Source organism: Ctenopharyngodon idella, chromosome 3, assembly GCF_019924925.1.
Source record: "Ctenopharyngodon idella isolate HZGC_01 chromosome 3, HZGC01, whole genome shotgun sequence".
In the NCBI taxonomy this organism is placed as follows: Eukaryota; Metazoa; Chordata; class Actinopteri; order Cypriniformes; family Xenocyprididae; genus Ctenopharyngodon; species Ctenopharyngodon idella.
In genome coordinates this window covers 8,657,209-8,675,192 of record NC_067222.1, presented here as the reverse complement: position 1 = coordinate 8,675,192, position 17,984 = coordinate 8,657,209, and the positions used below count along the sequence as shown (strand labels likewise).

Here is a 17,984-nt window from a genome sequence, read left to right as displayed (position 1 = left end):
GACGCAAAGGTTTAGCCAGTATTGCAGAGGCCGCATCTGTAGGAGGCCGAGCTGCAAAACCGAGGAGGCGAAAGCCATCAGCCCTAGCATCCTTTGGAAAAATTTTAGACGGAGACGGGTTTTGTTCCTGACAGAGGCCATGAATCTTTCAGGCCCAGAGAGAAGAACCAGTCTCCTTTTCAGGGACGAGGAAATATCGGCTGTAAAAACCCGATTCGCTCTCTGAGGGGGGAACTATTTCTATGGCTCCTTTTCCAGCAGAGTCATCACTTCGGCATGAAGGACATGAGCGTTGTTCGGTTTTACCAAAGTCCGTGTGCAGCCCAAATTTCAAGACCGCGTGGATGGTGCGTATGCAACTGTGTGCATGTGCAAGCAGGATAGAAGAATCCACTAGGTGGCAATACGCACAGTACTGAGCACAATGTGCAGTCGTTGAAGAAGAGTGTGTAAAGAGCGATTCAAAAACAAGACGAGTAAACTCAAAATCCATCGTTTTTGATTCCTGTTCTCTTCAGAACTATGTTGCAATGGTGGATGCACTATTTTTCTTCTCCAATCCTGCCCAGCAAATTTCCAGTTGATGACACGATGTCTGGTAAAATTATAGAAAAAATTGTACTGCGCATGTGTCGAACTCAGTCATCCGCGCGCATCTGTGGTTTCATATACTTGGAAAGATGCGCAAGACGCGTCTGGGCAGGGAAAAGTGAAGTATACCCAGGGCTTGAATCAGAGCCGGACACGCTCGGCGCTTTTCATATCACAAATATACAGTGTTTTCAACCACATAATGTTTATTTTAGGTTTCAGACATTTAAATACACATTTAAATACAAAACAATACAATTTAGAGTTTGTAAAATACACACTTGTTATGTCTATGGAAGCAGCAGTCCTTTCCATTATAATTAGATGACATGTTTGATTCATATCAGATACATATGTAACTTTAAAGTTAATGCTATAGTTTTCCCAGTTCACCGACTCACTTACTTTCATGTACTTCAGGAGAGGTGGATGAATTCACGTGTTGTAAATCCAACAGAGCCCTGCTGAGCAAACATGGCGACGCCCATAGCTCAAATAACGTGATCGTTATAAAGGTGTTTAAACAGCAAAACACATCCACTTGCACATATTTGACAATGGGAATATCAGATTTTCATGCTATAGCTGACAAATTTGTGAATGTTTGAATAAAAAGTAAAAATGTAATAAAAGCAGATCATCAGTCATGCAGCACTATTGTGGCTGCGGTGTGTCACGTAACAAGCGATGACGCGTCACCATGGAAACAATAAAGTGATGTATTCTAAATAACGGTCGTCTTGAAAAACTCACACTGGGGGCTCAGACAGAATGAACTTATGTGTGAAAGAGTTAAAATCCTAAAAAAGTGCTACTGTGGTTTATACAAAAATCAAATTATTCATTAATTATAATTTGATGCTATATGAAAACAGTTAAAACATGACACATCTTGTTTTATTTTCCAGACTGTTAACTTCTTTTTGCAGCTCTTTTAGTTTTTCTTCTTTCTGTACTTGCAGGTGTTCATTTAGTTTTTTAAATTCTTTTTGCAGCTCTTTTATTTCATCTACTTTCTGGACTTGCAGGCACTCATAGAGTCTTTCAACTTCTTGTTGAAGCTCTTTTAGTTTTTCTCCTTTCTGGGCTTGCAAGTGTTCATTCAGTTTTTCTACTTGTTTTTGTAGCTCTTTTATGTCTTTTTCTTTCTTGACTTGTAGGTGTTTATTCAGTTTTTCAACCTGTTTTTGCAGCTCTTTTATTTCTCCTTCTTTCTGGAGCTGCAGGTGATTATAGAGTTTTTCCAGGAGTTTATGTTGTTTCTGATGTTCTTCCAGCATCTCTTTGAGCTCTTGAACGTGCTGCTCTTTTCTCTCTCTAAAATCATTTGATTCTTCTGCTTGTTTTCTGGCTTCATCTTCATGTTTCTTCTTCATGACTTCAATTACCTGTTCATATTCCTTTTTCATTTTCTCTTGCATTTTCTCTTCTCTTTCTTTTCTCTCCTTCTCCTCTGTTTCTCTTCTCTTGATCTCTTCTTCTTGCTCTTGTTTCAGATCTTCAATCATTTTCTTCCACCTCTTTCTCTCTTCTTCTCGTCTCTCTTCATCTTCTCGTTTTCTTCTCTCCCACTCCTCTTTTCTCTCTCGCTCCAGTCTTTCGTAATATCTTTTCATTTCAGTTTTCTTTTCTTCATATTCTCTCTCTTTTTGTTCTCTCTCTCTTCTTTGTTTCTGCCTCTCCTCCTCTATCTTCTGTCTTTCTTCTTCTCGCTCTCTTTCAAATCTCTTTCTCATTTTCTCCAGTTCTTCTTGTTTTTCTCTCAACTGTTCCTCATGTTTCTCTTTTCTCTTTATTTCATCTACTTCTCGTTCTCTCATCTGTCGTTTCTTTTCATCCTCCCATTCTCTCTGCTGTCGTTTAATATCCTCTTGGATCTCTTTTCTGTCATTTTCAGCCTCTTTTGTTTTTCTTTCCCATTTTTGTCTCTCCTTCTCCTCTTCTTCATTCCTTCTTTGATTCTCAGTTTCTCTCTTTTTCATTTCTTCTTCTTGTTTCATTCGTAACTCTGCTATAATGCGTTCTTGTTCATTTTTCATCTTTTCTTTATCTTGTCCATATTTCTCTTCTCTCTTTCTATCATGTTCTTCTCTTTCTTTTTGTTGTTTTTCATACTGTGATCTCTGTTTTTCAATCTCTCTCTTCATTTCTTCTATTTTCTGATAATATTCAGCTCTTTTCTGTTTTTCCTCTTCTGATCGTTTCTGGTTTTCAATCTCTCGTTTCATTTGTTCTGTTTTCTCTTTCTCTTCAAACTCTTTTCTGAGTTTTTCCTCTTTTTCTCTGAAATGATTCTCAATTTTCTTTCTCTCCTCATCTGCTCTTTGTTTCTCTTCCTCGAGTCTCTTCATCATGTCTTTCATGTCCATCTCGTATTTGGCTTGCAATTCTTCTTTCTGAGTCTGAATTTCTCTTTCTCTCTCTTTCATTATTTCCTCCATTCTCTTTTTAATGGACATCTCTGCCTCCTCAAACATGCTGTTAGTGAAGTATCGACCCTTATTAGTATTTTTCAGCTCTTCTATCATGTTTAACAATTGAGTCACTTGAGTTTTGTCTCGTTTTTCTCTGTTATTGAAAACCAGGAATCTGTTTCCACAATCTCTGATCAGTTTCTTGAGTTCTGCAGACTTACTTCTCTTCACATAATCTTCTATAGACTCCTCCTCAAGATCATCTCCTCTAGTGAACAGAATGATGCTGAACTGAGCAGATTTTGGACCAAATATCTTCTTTATCAAATCCAAAGTGTCTGTTTCTAACTGAATGAATCTTCCCAAACTCAACACAATGACAAACACATGAGGTCCAGGTGATGACAGTGAAACACATTTCACTATTTCTTCCACTACTAGTTCATTTGTCAGTGTCGTGTCAAAGAGTCCTGGAGTATCAACAACAGCTACTGATCGACCATCAACTTCACCAATTCCCTTCTGACAAACAGTCGTCACTGAATCTGTGCTTAATTCAATTTTAAACTCATTTGTTCCCAGAATAGTATTTCCTGTTGCACTCTTTCCACTTCCCGTCCTTCCGATCAGCACAATCCTCAGACACTCCTGATCATCTGCTTCAACTTCAGCACCTGAAAATCACAAATAAATATTTAAAACAACAATTTAAATTTCAGTAAACATCTTATTTCATAGAAGGTTAATTTTCTCAATGGAAACAGGGAAAAGGTCTTTAAGGAATCAATAGGCAATAATAAGTTCAAATCCTGATGAGGGATTCACATTTAGGAAATGATTTACACTGCACAGTACAGTAAGTGTGTAATGTAAGTCATTTTCTAATGTGAACCAATCATCAAGGTACATATTTATTCAGTATTTAGTTAATACATTCCCTGAATCAAACCCACTGACATTGTTGGAATTATTGTATACTCTATTGTTTGAGCTATAGGAATGTTACAAGGTAATCCATACATACCTGTATAAACAGAAAATTATTATAATTGAAAAAAATATATATATATATATTATATATATATATATTATTAGTGAAGGGCCTCAACTCTGTGTCTACTGTATACCACTGGACTTCACAGCTCATAAAGCAGAAATGTTTTTTGAAAACACCTGCAACTGCTGAAAAAGAAGCAACTCAACAAGTCAAGGGTCAAGAGCTCAATTCGGACACTGATCCCCATGACGGTGACTTCAAACTAAACATTTTCAACCAAACATCAACATCTAAACCTCTGTTAATTCTCAATAAGATCTTCTGTAGACGTCTGACAGAAATAAAGTCAGTCTGGTTAGTAATAAGTGAAGCTGGTAATGCTGTTTGTGGAGTTGTTTAATCAAATCTTCAGAGATTTAATGTCTTTTATCTTCAGTTAATCTAAGGCTGTGGCTGAAGAAAGTCATAGTTTGTGTTCTTATTTCTCCTTCTTTCAGTGTTTGTTCACAGCAGGTGTTTGAATGATTGAAAAAAACGTTTCAAGAACATCATACTAACCTTTAAATAACATTCTACTAACATTGAGGAAACTGGACATTTTTATGTTCTTAGAATGTTACAAATCAGCGTTCCTAGAATGTTGAATTATTAATCAAAATTAAGTTGAAGAACATGTTCCTCCAACGTCAAGAAAACTGGACATTTTTTAAGTTCCCCCAACTAACACTGAATATTTGGAGAACGTTCACAAGTGTGAGAGCAAATTTGTTGTCTTATTTTCATTATTGATTAGTTGTTGCAGCTCCAGTCACATCATAGGAAGAGATGCTCTGTTATGCTCATAAAAGCAGGCTTGTTGCCAAGAAGATTAGATATGCAAATGTGATGTGTAGAATATAAATTTAGCATTATTTTTCTCTTCTAACATTGAAAAAAATCAAAACCTGATGGTTTTTAAGAGTAAAATTCACTCACCTTTAGACTGAATCATCTGCTCTTTGATTTTATTCTCCAATCTCTTCAGTTCTTCTTTATATTTCTCCTCTGTTTCACGTCTGGCTCTGTTCTCTTGAGCTTTCACATACATCTGAAGTGAATATGGTTCAGTCTTCATGTTCTCTATATAATCCAGTAGATCTGGGATCTGTCTTGAGTTTTCAGGTTCATTTAACCACATCACTCTGTACTGACCTCCACAGAGACTGATTAACCTCTGAAATTCTGGGCTGGATTTGATTAAATGTGTGAATGGTTCTTCAACAGGGAGATCTGAAGTGAATAGCAGCATGAAATGCTCTCTGGAGTCAAATATCTTCTGGATCACCTCTATTTCAGCTTTGTCTTCATCAGTAAGTGGAGTATCAGGAATAATGAGGAGGAAAACATGAACTCCAGGATCACAGAGAGACACACAGCGGAGAGTCTGAAGCATCACTTCCTCCTCTGAGAGCCGACTGAGAGCTGGAAGCTCCACCAGACTGATCTGACGTCCATGAAGCTCCACATCTGATCTTCTGTCTGTCTGCTGCAGGATCAGCTCTGATATGGAGGATTTTAATGTCCCGTCACTCCCACACACAACCAGATTCATCTTTGACACTGAAATATGTCAAGTATGAGACATCTAAGTTACAATATAAGTTTAAATGTATTTTCTGTCATATGAATGTTCATTGAGACATTATGTAATGATTAACAGGCAGGTTTTTCTTTTGGAGTTGTCTGATGGTATCAGTTATACATTGATACAGGAATGAAATGAATCCTTAGTATTACTGATTTGGTTATTTTTCTGTATTTTCTTTCTTTTCTTTTCTTTTTTTTTTTTTTTTTTTAATTATTATTATTATTGTACTTGTTTCTATAAATGTTATTGTGTTATAATGTCCCCAATCTCTTTTATGGGATGTCATGGCAATGAAAGGTTAGAGAGAGACACAGAAGCTGGGAAGCCGAAAATAAATAACGAAAGGTGTATCATTGTGTGGGATCTCTTTAATGACTAACAAACACAGTGCAGAAGAAAACCCACTACATATATAAGGCTGGCAACACTCTGGGCGGCACGTATTTTGCATCAGTTTCAACTGATTCACTATCCGATATTGTTAAGAATGGTTGTAACTTGAATGTGCAAGGCCTCCGGTGTCATTTACTTTCAGTTGTTTTAGCTGTACAAAAACAGTCTGTTATGCAGTTTGATATTGCAGACCAGGCTTGGGAGGGTTGCTTTAAAAATGTATTACGTTACAGTTACAAATTACTTCATAAAAAAAGTATTCAGTAACGTAATCCAAGTACCACAATATGAAAGTAATGTAATCTGATTACTTTTGGATTACTTCAAGGTCACATATAAAGAAAGAAAGAGAAATTTGTATTGGGGGGGCAGTAACTTTACTGTAAATAAACTGCATTTTTAAATCAAATTTTAATTATTCTCAATTTCTACAAGTTTTTAAATGTTACACATTCCATACTTTCGAATGGGTCAACAATAAAATATTTTAAAAATCTGATAAATTATCTATTGCAATATTATTATCATTGTTGTTGTTTAGACCTTAAAAATATAAAAGTGACATCAGATCATAACCAAACTGAACAAGCTCGGATCAAATATTTCTGTTCATGTTTCTTCTGCTTTAATTTTAATGTTTAGCATTTTGGTGACTTTTAAAACCTATGAAAACTAAGTAATCATGTCTCATTTTCACAACTTGGGAATACCCTGATCAGCGAAATTTCCATGAATTTAAAGTATTTTCCCAGCAGGCAGCATCGTTTCAACTAGTAGCAGTGATTCAATCTGCGTCTGAGGAGATTGTAGACCGGTGTTATTTGCGCATGCACCAGTGGGTGGCTCACGTGAGTCATCACTGGCAACAGAACCAGGAAATACTGTATAATCAAGCAGCGCTTAATATAGTGTCATTATGGCAAAATAATGATTTATTTAGTTTTAAATGACACCATTGTAATCCTGATAGTATTCCCCCTTTTTTTTTCAAAATGTAACTGTAATCTGATTACTACGTTTTTTGACGTAACTGTAACAATTTGCAGTCATTGGATTTTTGTATCCTGATTACTTAACGCCGTTACATGTATTCCGTTACTCCCCAACCCTGTTGCAGACTGGTATTTGTTATCATATTATTTTAATTTATTATCATAATCATGAAGAGAGTGGTTTGTAGTGCAAATAATTCTACCTGCACTTTATTCTTCTAGTTTTTACCTATAGTGTTGAGAAATAAGGGGGATACTGTGTAAACAATAAACAACTAAACAAATTTGGTCCCCGATCTTAATATACATCCAGTGAAATACTGTTTGATTTATTCAAATAAAATGTATATGAAGGTGGACTAGAACTACTTGAAATGAAAACTGTTGACACTAGATCGGGTTACACTTCAACAGCTAATTATGTATTTATCCAATTACAGAATATGACAGGAGCAAATGTAAGGATGATAAGGTTATGAAATTTAATGTTTCTAGTTCATTTGAGCATTTGAATGGGTTAGTAAGATTTATTGCTGTCTTAGATTCAACAGTCCTTTTTACAACAAAGTAACAATGATATACATTCACTGACAGTTGCTTTCTCTAAATTCATTAAAATAGTAATAATGCCATGACGTAATGTCATCAAATAATCAAATAATTTAAAAGTAACATTAGTGTTAACCTTTATTAACATTACTTCCATATTCACATTATTCTTTTTTTTTTTTTTTTTTTTAGATTGGAAAAAAAAAAATAATAATAATATTTGTTCAATAAATTAAAAATGTTTTTAAAAAGTTGGAGGCTCCATATCTGATCTTGCCAGATCTGTCTCATTTAGTGATATACAAAATACGTCTAGTTATACTCAGTTCTAAAATATTTTTATGTGCACATGACACTGTTTGTTGTATTCCAAGCCTGTATGTACATATAATGTGTTTCATTTCAAATAATTTTTTTGTGCAATAAACATTGAATCTGCATCATTTTATTGACTTACTGTTAGGACGATCAAGATCAGGACTTTTCTCTCTTTTGCTCCCTGCAACCAAAATAAAGCACAAATGAGAAACATCTCCAGCATGTCTGTAAGTTGCTATTGATAGAAGTGTCTGCTAATTGAATAAATGTAAATGTAAAGTAAAACTATTAACTATATTGTAACACCATAGTGTTACACAAAATTGCTCATAACTTGATACACAATTTGTCATGAATAAAAGGGTCTGCTAAATGAATAAATGTAAATATATGTCACGGTGGTTGCAGGCAATGATGATAAAGACAGGATCCATCTAAGTGCAGCAGTATATTTAAAACTAAACTCCAATCTTTACAAAACAGAATCTCAGGAACAAGATTAAGTGGTTAACCAGACTGGTTCGAGCTGATAGAAAGGCAACAATAACTCAAATAAGCACTCGTTACAACCGAGGTCTGCAGAAGAGCATCTCTGAACGCACAACACATCAAACCTTGAAGCAGATGATCTACAGCAGCAGAAGGCACATCGGTGACACTCCTGTCAGCTGAGAACAGCAAACTGAGTATTGTTGCTGACTATGTCCATCCCTTTATGACCACAGTGAACCATCTTCTGATGGCTACTTCCAGCAGGAGAAAACGATTTGATTCAATCTGGCACAAAGAATTATTCTATGAACTTATTAAAAGTGGCATGGGGGGGAACCAGACCTAATCAAATCAATATACAATGAAAGCAAAAGCAGAATGAAAATTAACACAAAAAGAGCAAGAAGTCTTTCCCAGGAGTGTGGAGTGAGACAGGGCTGCTGCTTAAACTCAGCATAGTTCAACATCTGTATCAATAAATTGGCGCTCAAACTGGAGCAATCTGTAGCCCCTGGTCTCACTCTTAATGACCCTGAAATCAAACGTCTCCTCTATGCAGATGAACTGGTTATACTGTCCTCCATTAAACAGAGTCTACAGCAAAACAACCTGCTAGATCAGTACTTCCAAACCTGGACCCAGACAGTCAACCTGAATACAATTAGCATCATGACCTTCTAGAAAAGGTCCAGATCCAAGGGAACACAACATATAGTCACACATCTAACAGTCATCACAGTATAACTTCAATGACAGAAAATGCTTTATCACTAAGTGGATGTGTCCACCATTATTCCAATGACACAAGGTGTTCCTCAGGGCTCAGTTCTTGGTCCATTACTCTTTACTATATATATGTAGCCTGATTAATTCACTGCATGTATTCGGGATGTCAAACACTGGATATCCTTGAAATTCTTAAATGAAATAATAGTAAAAAAATTGAAATAATGTTGATTGGCTCCACTATGTGGGTCAAAATAACGAATTATTTAGTGATGGCCTATTTCAAAACACTGCTTCAGGAAGCTTCAGAGTATAATGAATCAGCGTGTTGAATCCGCAGTTCGGAGCGCCAAAGTCACGTGATTTCAGCAGTTTGGCGGTTTGACACGCGATCCGAATCATGATTCGACACGCTGATTCATTACGCTCCGAATCTTCCTGAAGCAGTGTTTTGAAATCGGCCATCACTAAATAAGACGTTATTTTTTTTTTTTTTTTTTGGTGCACCAAAAATATTCTCGTCGCTTTATAATATTAATATTGAACCACTGTACTCACATGAACTGATTTAAATATGTTTTTAGTACCTTTATGGATCTTGAGAGAGGAAATGTCATTGCTCCCTATGTAGGCCTCATGGAGCCATCGGATTTAAACAAAAATATCTTAATTTGTGTTCCGAAGATCAACGAAGGTCTTACGGGTGTAAAACGGCTCAAGGGTGAGTAATTAATGAGAGAATTTTCATTTTTGGGTGAACTAACCCTTTAAGAATGTAAAATGATGCAAGAGACATGACTAATTTGAATTGGAATTGTCAATCTGCTGTAAACAAAGCAGACTTCATTACATCTATTGCTACTCATTCAGGTCTCCATCTCATGGCTCTGACTGAGACATGGATCAAACCAGAGGACACTGCCACACCGGCAACCCTCTCCTCTAATTTCACTTTCTCTCACACCCCACACCAGATTGGGAGGGGTGGTGGTACTGGTCTGCTTATGTCCAATGAATGGAAGTTCAATGCTTTACCATCTCTCTGTGACAATAGCTCATTTGAATCACATGCAATTACCATCACCTACCCTGCTAAAATCCATGTTGTAGTGCTTTATCGTCCCCCAGGTCATCTAGGTAACTTCTTGGAGGAGTTGGATGTGTTACTCTCATCGTTCCCTGAGGATGGTACTCCTCTGCAAGTACTTAGAGATTTCAACATCCATCTAGACAAACCTCAGGCTGCTGACTTGCTGACAGTTACTGAAGCCCTAAGACTGGCACAAGCAACTGCACAATCATCAGTACTCATCTTGCTGGATCTGTCTGCTGCTTTTGACACAGTTAACCACCAGATCCTCCTGTCAACCCTCATGTTGAAGGGCATCTCAGAAACCGCACTCCAGTGGTTTGAGTCTTACCTCTCAGGTAGGTCCTTCAGGGTATCTTGGAGAGGCAAGGTGTCCAAGTCGCATCATCTTGCTACTGGAGTACCTCAGGGCTCAGTGCTTGGACCACTTCTCTTCTCCATCTACATGTCATCACTAGGATCTGTCATTCAGGAACATGGTTTTTCCTATCACTGTTATGCTGATGACACACAACTCTACCTCTCATTCAAACCAGATGATCCGACTGGTTGCTGGTCGCATCACAGCCTGCCTGACAGCCATTTCTGCCTGGATGAAGGACCACCACCTTCAACTCAACCTTGCAAAAACGGAACTGCTTGTGGTCGGTGCCAACCCAACACTTCATCACAACCTTTCCATTCAACTTGGGTCGTCAACTATGACTCCGTCCAGGACGGCCAGGAACCTTGGAGTGGTGATGAATGATTGTTTAAGCTTCACAAATCACATCGCTACAATGGCCCATTCCTGCAGATTTGCTCTGTACAACATTAGGAAGATTAGACACTTCCTATCGGAGCATTCCACACAAATTCTTGTCCAAGCTCTTGTTCTATCCAGACTGGACTATTGTAATGCTTTCTTGGCAGGCCTTCCAGCATGCACATTCAAGCCTCTACAACTGATCCAGAATGCTGCAGCAAGACTGGTCTTTAACGAACCGAAGAGAGCGCATGTTACACCTCTCTTCATCAGTTTGCATTGGCTGCCAATAGCTGCTCGCATCCAATTCAAGGCTCTAATGTTTGCCTACAGAACATCCACTGGCTCTGCACCACTATACCTAAACCTACTACTTCAGACTTATGCGCCCCCCAGAAGCTTTCGTTCTGCAAGTGAACGGCGTCTTGTGGTGCTATCCCAAAATCACTCTCACGGACCTTCTCCTGGTCTGTTCCTGGTTGGTGGAATGACCTACCACGCTCTATCCGAGCAGCTGAGTCTTTAGCCGTTTTCAAAAAACGGCTAAAGACATATCTTTTCGTCAACACTTGACCCAGTAATATAGCACTTTTTTATTTATATTTTACTTTTCTTTTTTCGATTTTCTATTCTTTCTCCATCTATTTGCATATATATTTAAAAAAAAAAAAAAAAAAAACCTTGCTACGAGCACTTTACTGATGAAACTGTGACTTGACACGGCACTTACATACTGTTGTTCTCATGTTGATTTGATTGCTTCTACTATTCTCATTTGTAAGTCGCTTTGGAGAAAAGCGTCTGCTAAATGACTAAATGTAAATGTAAATGACTAGCAAGGCTCTGTAGGAAATGACTTACCTCCATATGACGACAACAGTCAATTACATACACATTTACACAATATAATATATTCAATATATGCAATTATATACAATTATATAAATTTTATGTTTTTCCATTTCAAGGCATACATCATATTGTATTTCGGTCACTGTGTTATGTTGTATCCCACATTTTTAAGGTGTGCAGCATCTAATATTGTATTTCGTGAGGTTTTTCATTTTAAGGTGTATATTTCACATGGTATTTCACATTCTTTTCCATTGTACATGAAAAGACAAATAAATGTATTTCACCTCTTATTTATTTATTACTACATTTTATTCTACTTTAATTTATTGCAACATTCCATTACGTATTAAATCATTTAATTATATATTTATTTAATTTTGTCTGTTAAATCATACAGATTTATAGATCTGTCCATATGAACAAAAATATTTGTCATGCCAGTAAATCACCTTAAAACTTGAAAGTTCAAATGTGACAAATGCCTTCAAAGGTAGGAGTGAATCCACTAAATTATCATTACATGAGTCACTCCAAAAATTGCAATAGTGAAAACTGGCATACTGAAAACGACTGATGGAACCAAAAGAAAAAAAAAAATCTATTTTATAAAATTGATCTGTGCATTTAAAAAAATCACTCTTGGGTGACTATTAGCAGCTTTAATGAGCGAGTCAGATACTAAAACAATAGATCGCAGCAAAGTGAGAACCATGAAATTTTTCTGGTATTGGTACAGACTACTGAAATTTTTGTATCACGAGAACAATAATCATGAAGACTTACAATAGCCTAGGGTCCTTGAGAAACTGAAACTGCTTTTTTCTTCATGGCTCTCATCAGTTTGGTCATCCTCTGAGAGATTAGACTCCACAGATCTGCTGTCTTCTCTGTCCACTGATGAGCCAGGCTTTTGTGTTTCTTTCGCTGTCTCATGATATTCTTTTCCCTTCAGTATATTCTTTACTTTTTCTAAAATCTGAGAGTTGAGGTTTTTTTGATCCTTAAAATGAAGATGTCCTTCTCCACATTCTGCAATTAATTCATTAACTTTCACAGGTACCCCTTGAATATATTGTGCTTCATCATCAGTTGTGATCAATATAGTGCGTTTGATCGCCTCTTCACTGAATTCCTTCATCACATATTTCACTCTTGTCATGTCCTCCTCAGTGAAGTCATTATACTGCAGTACGAGTATGAAAGCATGAGGTCCTGGATCAGACAGAGACACACACTCTCTCACTGTCTGTGTGATCTGATCATCTGAGATGTTTGTCTGGAGCAGCTGAGGACTGTTGATGACCATCACATGTCTGTCCTTCAATCTTCCTCCGACTCTCTCTACAACATCTGGAGGAGCTTCACTGTCAAAAGCTGCTCGTCCCAACAGGAAGTTTCCCACACGACTGTTTTCTGACACACTCTTACCCAGCAGAATGATCCTCAGATCACTGACTGAAACACACAAGACACACACACACACACACACACAAAGACATTTAAACATTCACCAAATTCTCTAACATAGCACTAAATTTCATGTTCCAGTATTAACAAACACATATACATACAGTAATTTGTCAGTGTATTAGTTGTCTTGTTTAGCATTAATAGCATTGCATAGCTCAACAGATTTATCAGTAAACTGAAACAGAGTCACAGCTCTCAAACTTTGCTGTTGCTGTCATTTGATTGACTTACGCTTAGGGCGTGGATATTCAAAACTACCTCTGCGCACTGCAAGATACAAAAATACAAACTGTCAGTGAATCTGGTGGACATTATTGTGTGCACTACATGACTTTGAAATGTTTCATAAACATAATACTCCCCAGTATTCTAGGGGAACAGGGAGTGACACAGAAAAATAACATTTTTGGAGAGACACTGAGGATTTCCCATCTTCCAGACCCAGAGTTACACAAAACCAGACTTTGCACATTTAGTTCAAAATAGCCAGTAAGGTTTATTGTTGTTACTATTATTATTTTACTAATGAACAGAGTTGTAGAACCAAAGAAAAGAAAATATTACCTCAGGAGGAGGATCCCAAGAAAATTAACAAACAAATGTAACCTCTAACTGGAGCAGAAAACTATGCTAACAGACTTACCAGCAATCTTACCAGCAAGGATAGATATTACTATCCTTACTCCCTTACTTACCACTTAACAGGAGAAAAAAAGGGTGTATGTATCCACCTCCCTGCATTACCTTCAAAGTTCAGTTAAAGCACTTCTGCCTAATGTCAGAGAACTACATGCATAAATCGCTCTTATTCTCATGAGTCTGGGACAGAGCACAGGAAAGCCTCAAACATCATCGCATCAAGTCTCTTGCTTCCTCAGAAGTCTCTGTGAGCTTTATCCTGTTCCCAAATAAAAAATGTTGAATCTTGAATCATTTAAGCATCATCCAACAAGGATGAGGATAGCGCCGGGATGGCAACCAGGAACAGGCCAAGATAGAAAAATACAGAGGAAAGAAACATGCATACATACCATGCACAACACCCATATAACCCATTGAACTTCGCAATAAACGTTAATATTTAAAAATGTTTGTTTATACTGGTACCCTACCATGTATGTCATCTTTCATTTTAATGTGTAACAATCTGATTGTTGAATTTTACATAAATCACAACAATCCCATGTTATGGGCACAGCCATTGATACAGGCTGCAGTGGAAGTTTTTTTACACTCATTTTTGAAGCTTCCGCTTTTCGAATGTTGAAGTGTGATAAAGGCCTATTGTCTTTTTGATGTTTAAAGGCCAATTCACACTGCACCGACAAACGCATATGGCAATATTAACCAGATTACAGCATATCACTTCTCAGACATTGTAGAATTTCATATGTTCCAGAATTCACAAACACATATACCTACAGTAATTTGTCAGTGTATTAGTTGTCTTGTTTAGCTTTAATAGCATTTTTATCAGATTTATCAGTTAACTGAAACAGACACAGCAAGAGTCACAGCTCTCACACTTTACTGTTGCTGTTAAATCATTTGATTGACTTACTTTTGGGGGGGTTGAATTCAAAACTACCTCTGCGCACTGCAAGATACAAAAATACAAACTGTCAGTGAATCTGGTGGACATTATTGTGTGCACTACATGACTTTGAAATGTTTCATAAACATAATACTCCCCAGTATTCTAGGGGAACAGGGAGTGACACAGAAAAATAACATTTTTGGAGAGACACTGAGGATTTCCCATCTTCCAGACCCAGAGTTACACAAAACCAGACTTTGCACATTTAGTTCAAAATAGCCAGTAAGGTTTATTGTTGTTACTATTATTATTTTACTAATGAACAGAGTTGTAGAACCAAAGAAAAGAAAATATTACCTCAGGAGGAGGATCCCAAGAAAATTAACAAACAAATGTAACCTCTAACTGGAGCAGAAAACTATGCTAACAGACTTACCAGCAATCTTACCAGCAAGGATAGATATTACTATCCTTACTCCCTTACTTACCACTTAACAGGAGAAAAAAAGGGTGTATGTATCCTCCTCCTGCATTACCTTCAAACTTCAACTACATTAAAGTTCAGTTAAAGCACTTCTGCCTAATGTCAGAGAACTACATGCATAAATCGCTCTTATTCTCATGAGTCTGGGACAGAGCACAGGAAAGCCTCAAACATCATCGCATCAAGTCTCTTGCTTCCTCAGAAGTCTCTGTGAGCTTTATCCTGTTCCCAAATAAAAAATGTTGAATCTTGAATCATTTAAGCATCATCCAACAAGGATGAGGATAGCGCCGGGATGGCAACCAGGAACAGGCCAAGATAAAAAAATACAGAGGAAAGAAACATGCATACATACCATGCACAACACCCATATAACCCATTGAACTTCGCAATAAACGTTAATATTTAAAAATGTTTGTTTATACTGGTACCCTACCATGTATGTCATCTTTCATTTTAATGTGTAACATAATCTGATTGTCAGCACTGCCGCTGTTGCCAGTCATGAGATTAATTGATCTAATTATTGAGGATTGCATCGTAAAGTAGGTGCATGAAAAAAATGTGAACATTATCGGTTAAAAAAAAATAAGTAATCCCCCAAAATAGTCTTTAGTTGTAATTAATATTTTAAGATCTGTCTAATTATGCTCTTTAATGTGTACTGCACAGCACACACACATACTGTTTGCGTGTTCCCTTTAAATCACGAAATATGCGCCGAATATCATGACACCTTTTCCTTTGGTTTAACAATACTCAGTTAATCACTGTAAACTGAGTTTCATGTCTTTAGTTAACGTATCTGTGCTGAATTTTACATAAATCCCATGCTATGGGCACAGCCATTGATACAGGCTGCAGTGGAAGTTTTTTTACACTCATTTTTGAAGCTTCCGCTTTTCGAACGTTGAAGTGTGATAAATCAGCCTGGTCTCATTGTTAATACGTAGGTATTAATACGTAACTTTCAAAGACACAAAACGTACATTTTTGTACATTTAGAAAGGTGCTAAAACGTACAATATTGACGTAATTATGGCACTAAAACGTAAAAATACTTACGTTTTTACAGCGAAAAAAACGTAAAATATTTACGAATCTTATCATGTCTTAAAGATATATGTATAATTTCCCTTTTATCGTTTTGTAGATAAATGTAAGATCACTAAACCCCATCCCGAACCTAAACCTACCCATTTTATACAGAATGTTAAAAGAATAAAACATAATGGGCAGAAATGTGTAGGAAAATGACAATTTTAGTAAAAATATAACATTAAAACGATATTTTGAGCCACTAATCCTACACCTACCCCTAAACCTACCCATAACCATTTCTTTAAACTACCTACTAATATAAATAAAAGAATGACAGACAAATAAGCGTAATCACAATCATTTATTTTTTTTGCGAAAATGTCCAAAGTGGTACCAAAAGTAGTTCAAATGATGATGAGTTCCAGTCACAGTCCTCTCTGGCGGTAATAGTTTTTTTATAGGGTACAGAGCAGAATTTAATTTATTAATCCATGAAAATATGATGAATCCGGCTTCTCTCCGTGAAGGCGCGCACTCATTTCAAATGTCAATCCACTGAAACACGGCATGTCGCAATCTGTGACGAAGGTGAGAACCAATGAGCGTTTGATATCAGTGCCGTAAACCATGTCGTAACGCTTCTCGAGGGTGGCGCTACTTTCAAATTTGAATCATAACGAGCGCGAGCTTTGACTGTGACGGTCGCTGTTGCTGAGAATCAAAATGAAGATCGATGGATAAAGGGCTGAATTTGGATCTGTTCCTTACAAACATATGGATTCTAAAGATTGGGAGTACAGCGAACAAATAAAATTGATGTGATTTGTGAATTTATGTCGTGTTTTGGTGTATCTTATGGTTGTATTGTCAGTCACTGCACAGGAGAAAACGCCTTCTGTGTCTCACAGCAAACAAACTAAATATTACAAAATGGTTAAACAATTACAGAAAATGTATTCATAAGGTTTTAAATTGTAGCCTTGTTTAACATTATGCAATCCTTCGAAACGAGCAGCAAGTCATGAACAGAAATGTTATTTCATATTAAGTAGATGAGTAAAACACATATACATACAGTAGTTTGTCAGTGTATTAGTTGTCTTGTTTAGCATTAATAGCATTGCAACAGATTTATCAGTTAACTGAAACAGACACAGCAAGAGTCACAGCTCTCACACTTTACTGTTGCTGTTAAATCATTTGATTGACTTACTTTTGGGGGGGTTGAATTCAAAACTACCTCTGCGCACTGCAAGATACAAGAATACAAACCGTCAGTGAATCTGGTGGACATTATTGTGTGCACTACATGACTTTAAAACGTTTCATAAATATAATACTCCACGGTATTCTAGGGGAAAAGGGAGTGACACAGAAAGTTAAAGTTTTTGGAGAGACACTAAGGATTTCCCATCTTCCAGCCCCAGAGTTACACAAAACCAGACTTCGCACATTTAGTTCAATTTAGCCTGCAAGGTTTATTATTATTATTATTATTATTATCATTATTATTTTATTATTTACTAATAAACAGATTTGTAGAAACAAAGAAAAGAAAACAGACTACAGTGGAAGTTTTTTACGCTACTATTTGAAGCTTCTGCTTTTCGAATATTGAAGTGTGATAAAGGCCTATTGTCTTTTTGATGTTTAAAGGCCAATT

General features: G+C 36.7%; 1 protein-coding gene across 3 annotated transcripts; it reads right to left on the bottom strand.

Annotated features, from left to right (window-relative positions):
• Window positions 1-554: 554 nt before the first annotated feature.
• Window positions 555-17,564, bottom strand: LOC127509860 (golgin subfamily A member 6-like protein 22). 3 transcript variants are annotated; one of them, XM_051889006.1, is made up of 7 exons: window positions 17,535-17,564; window positions 14,821-14,856; window positions 13,491-13,526; window positions 12,573-13,244; window positions 8,021-8,062; window positions 4,978-5,601; window positions 555-3,679 (listed from the first exon to the last, which is right to left on the bottom strand). In XM_051889006.1, coding segments are annotated over exons 1-7 (3,624 nt in total). In that variant the 5' UTR covers window positions 17,536-17,564; the 3' UTR covers window positions 555-1,466. The 3 variants fall into 3 exon arrangements, with proteins under 3 accessions (XP_051744966.1, XP_051744967.1, XP_051744968.1); XM_051889007.1 differs by lacking the exon at window positions 13,491-13,526 and having other exon boundaries at window positions 761-3,679; XM_051889008.1 differs by lacking the exons at window positions 8,021-8,062; window positions 12,573-13,244; window positions 13,491-13,526; window positions 14,821-14,856; window positions 17,535-17,564 and having other exon boundaries at window positions 772-3,679; window positions 4,978-6,174.
• Window positions 17,565-17,984: the final 420 nt, after the last annotated feature.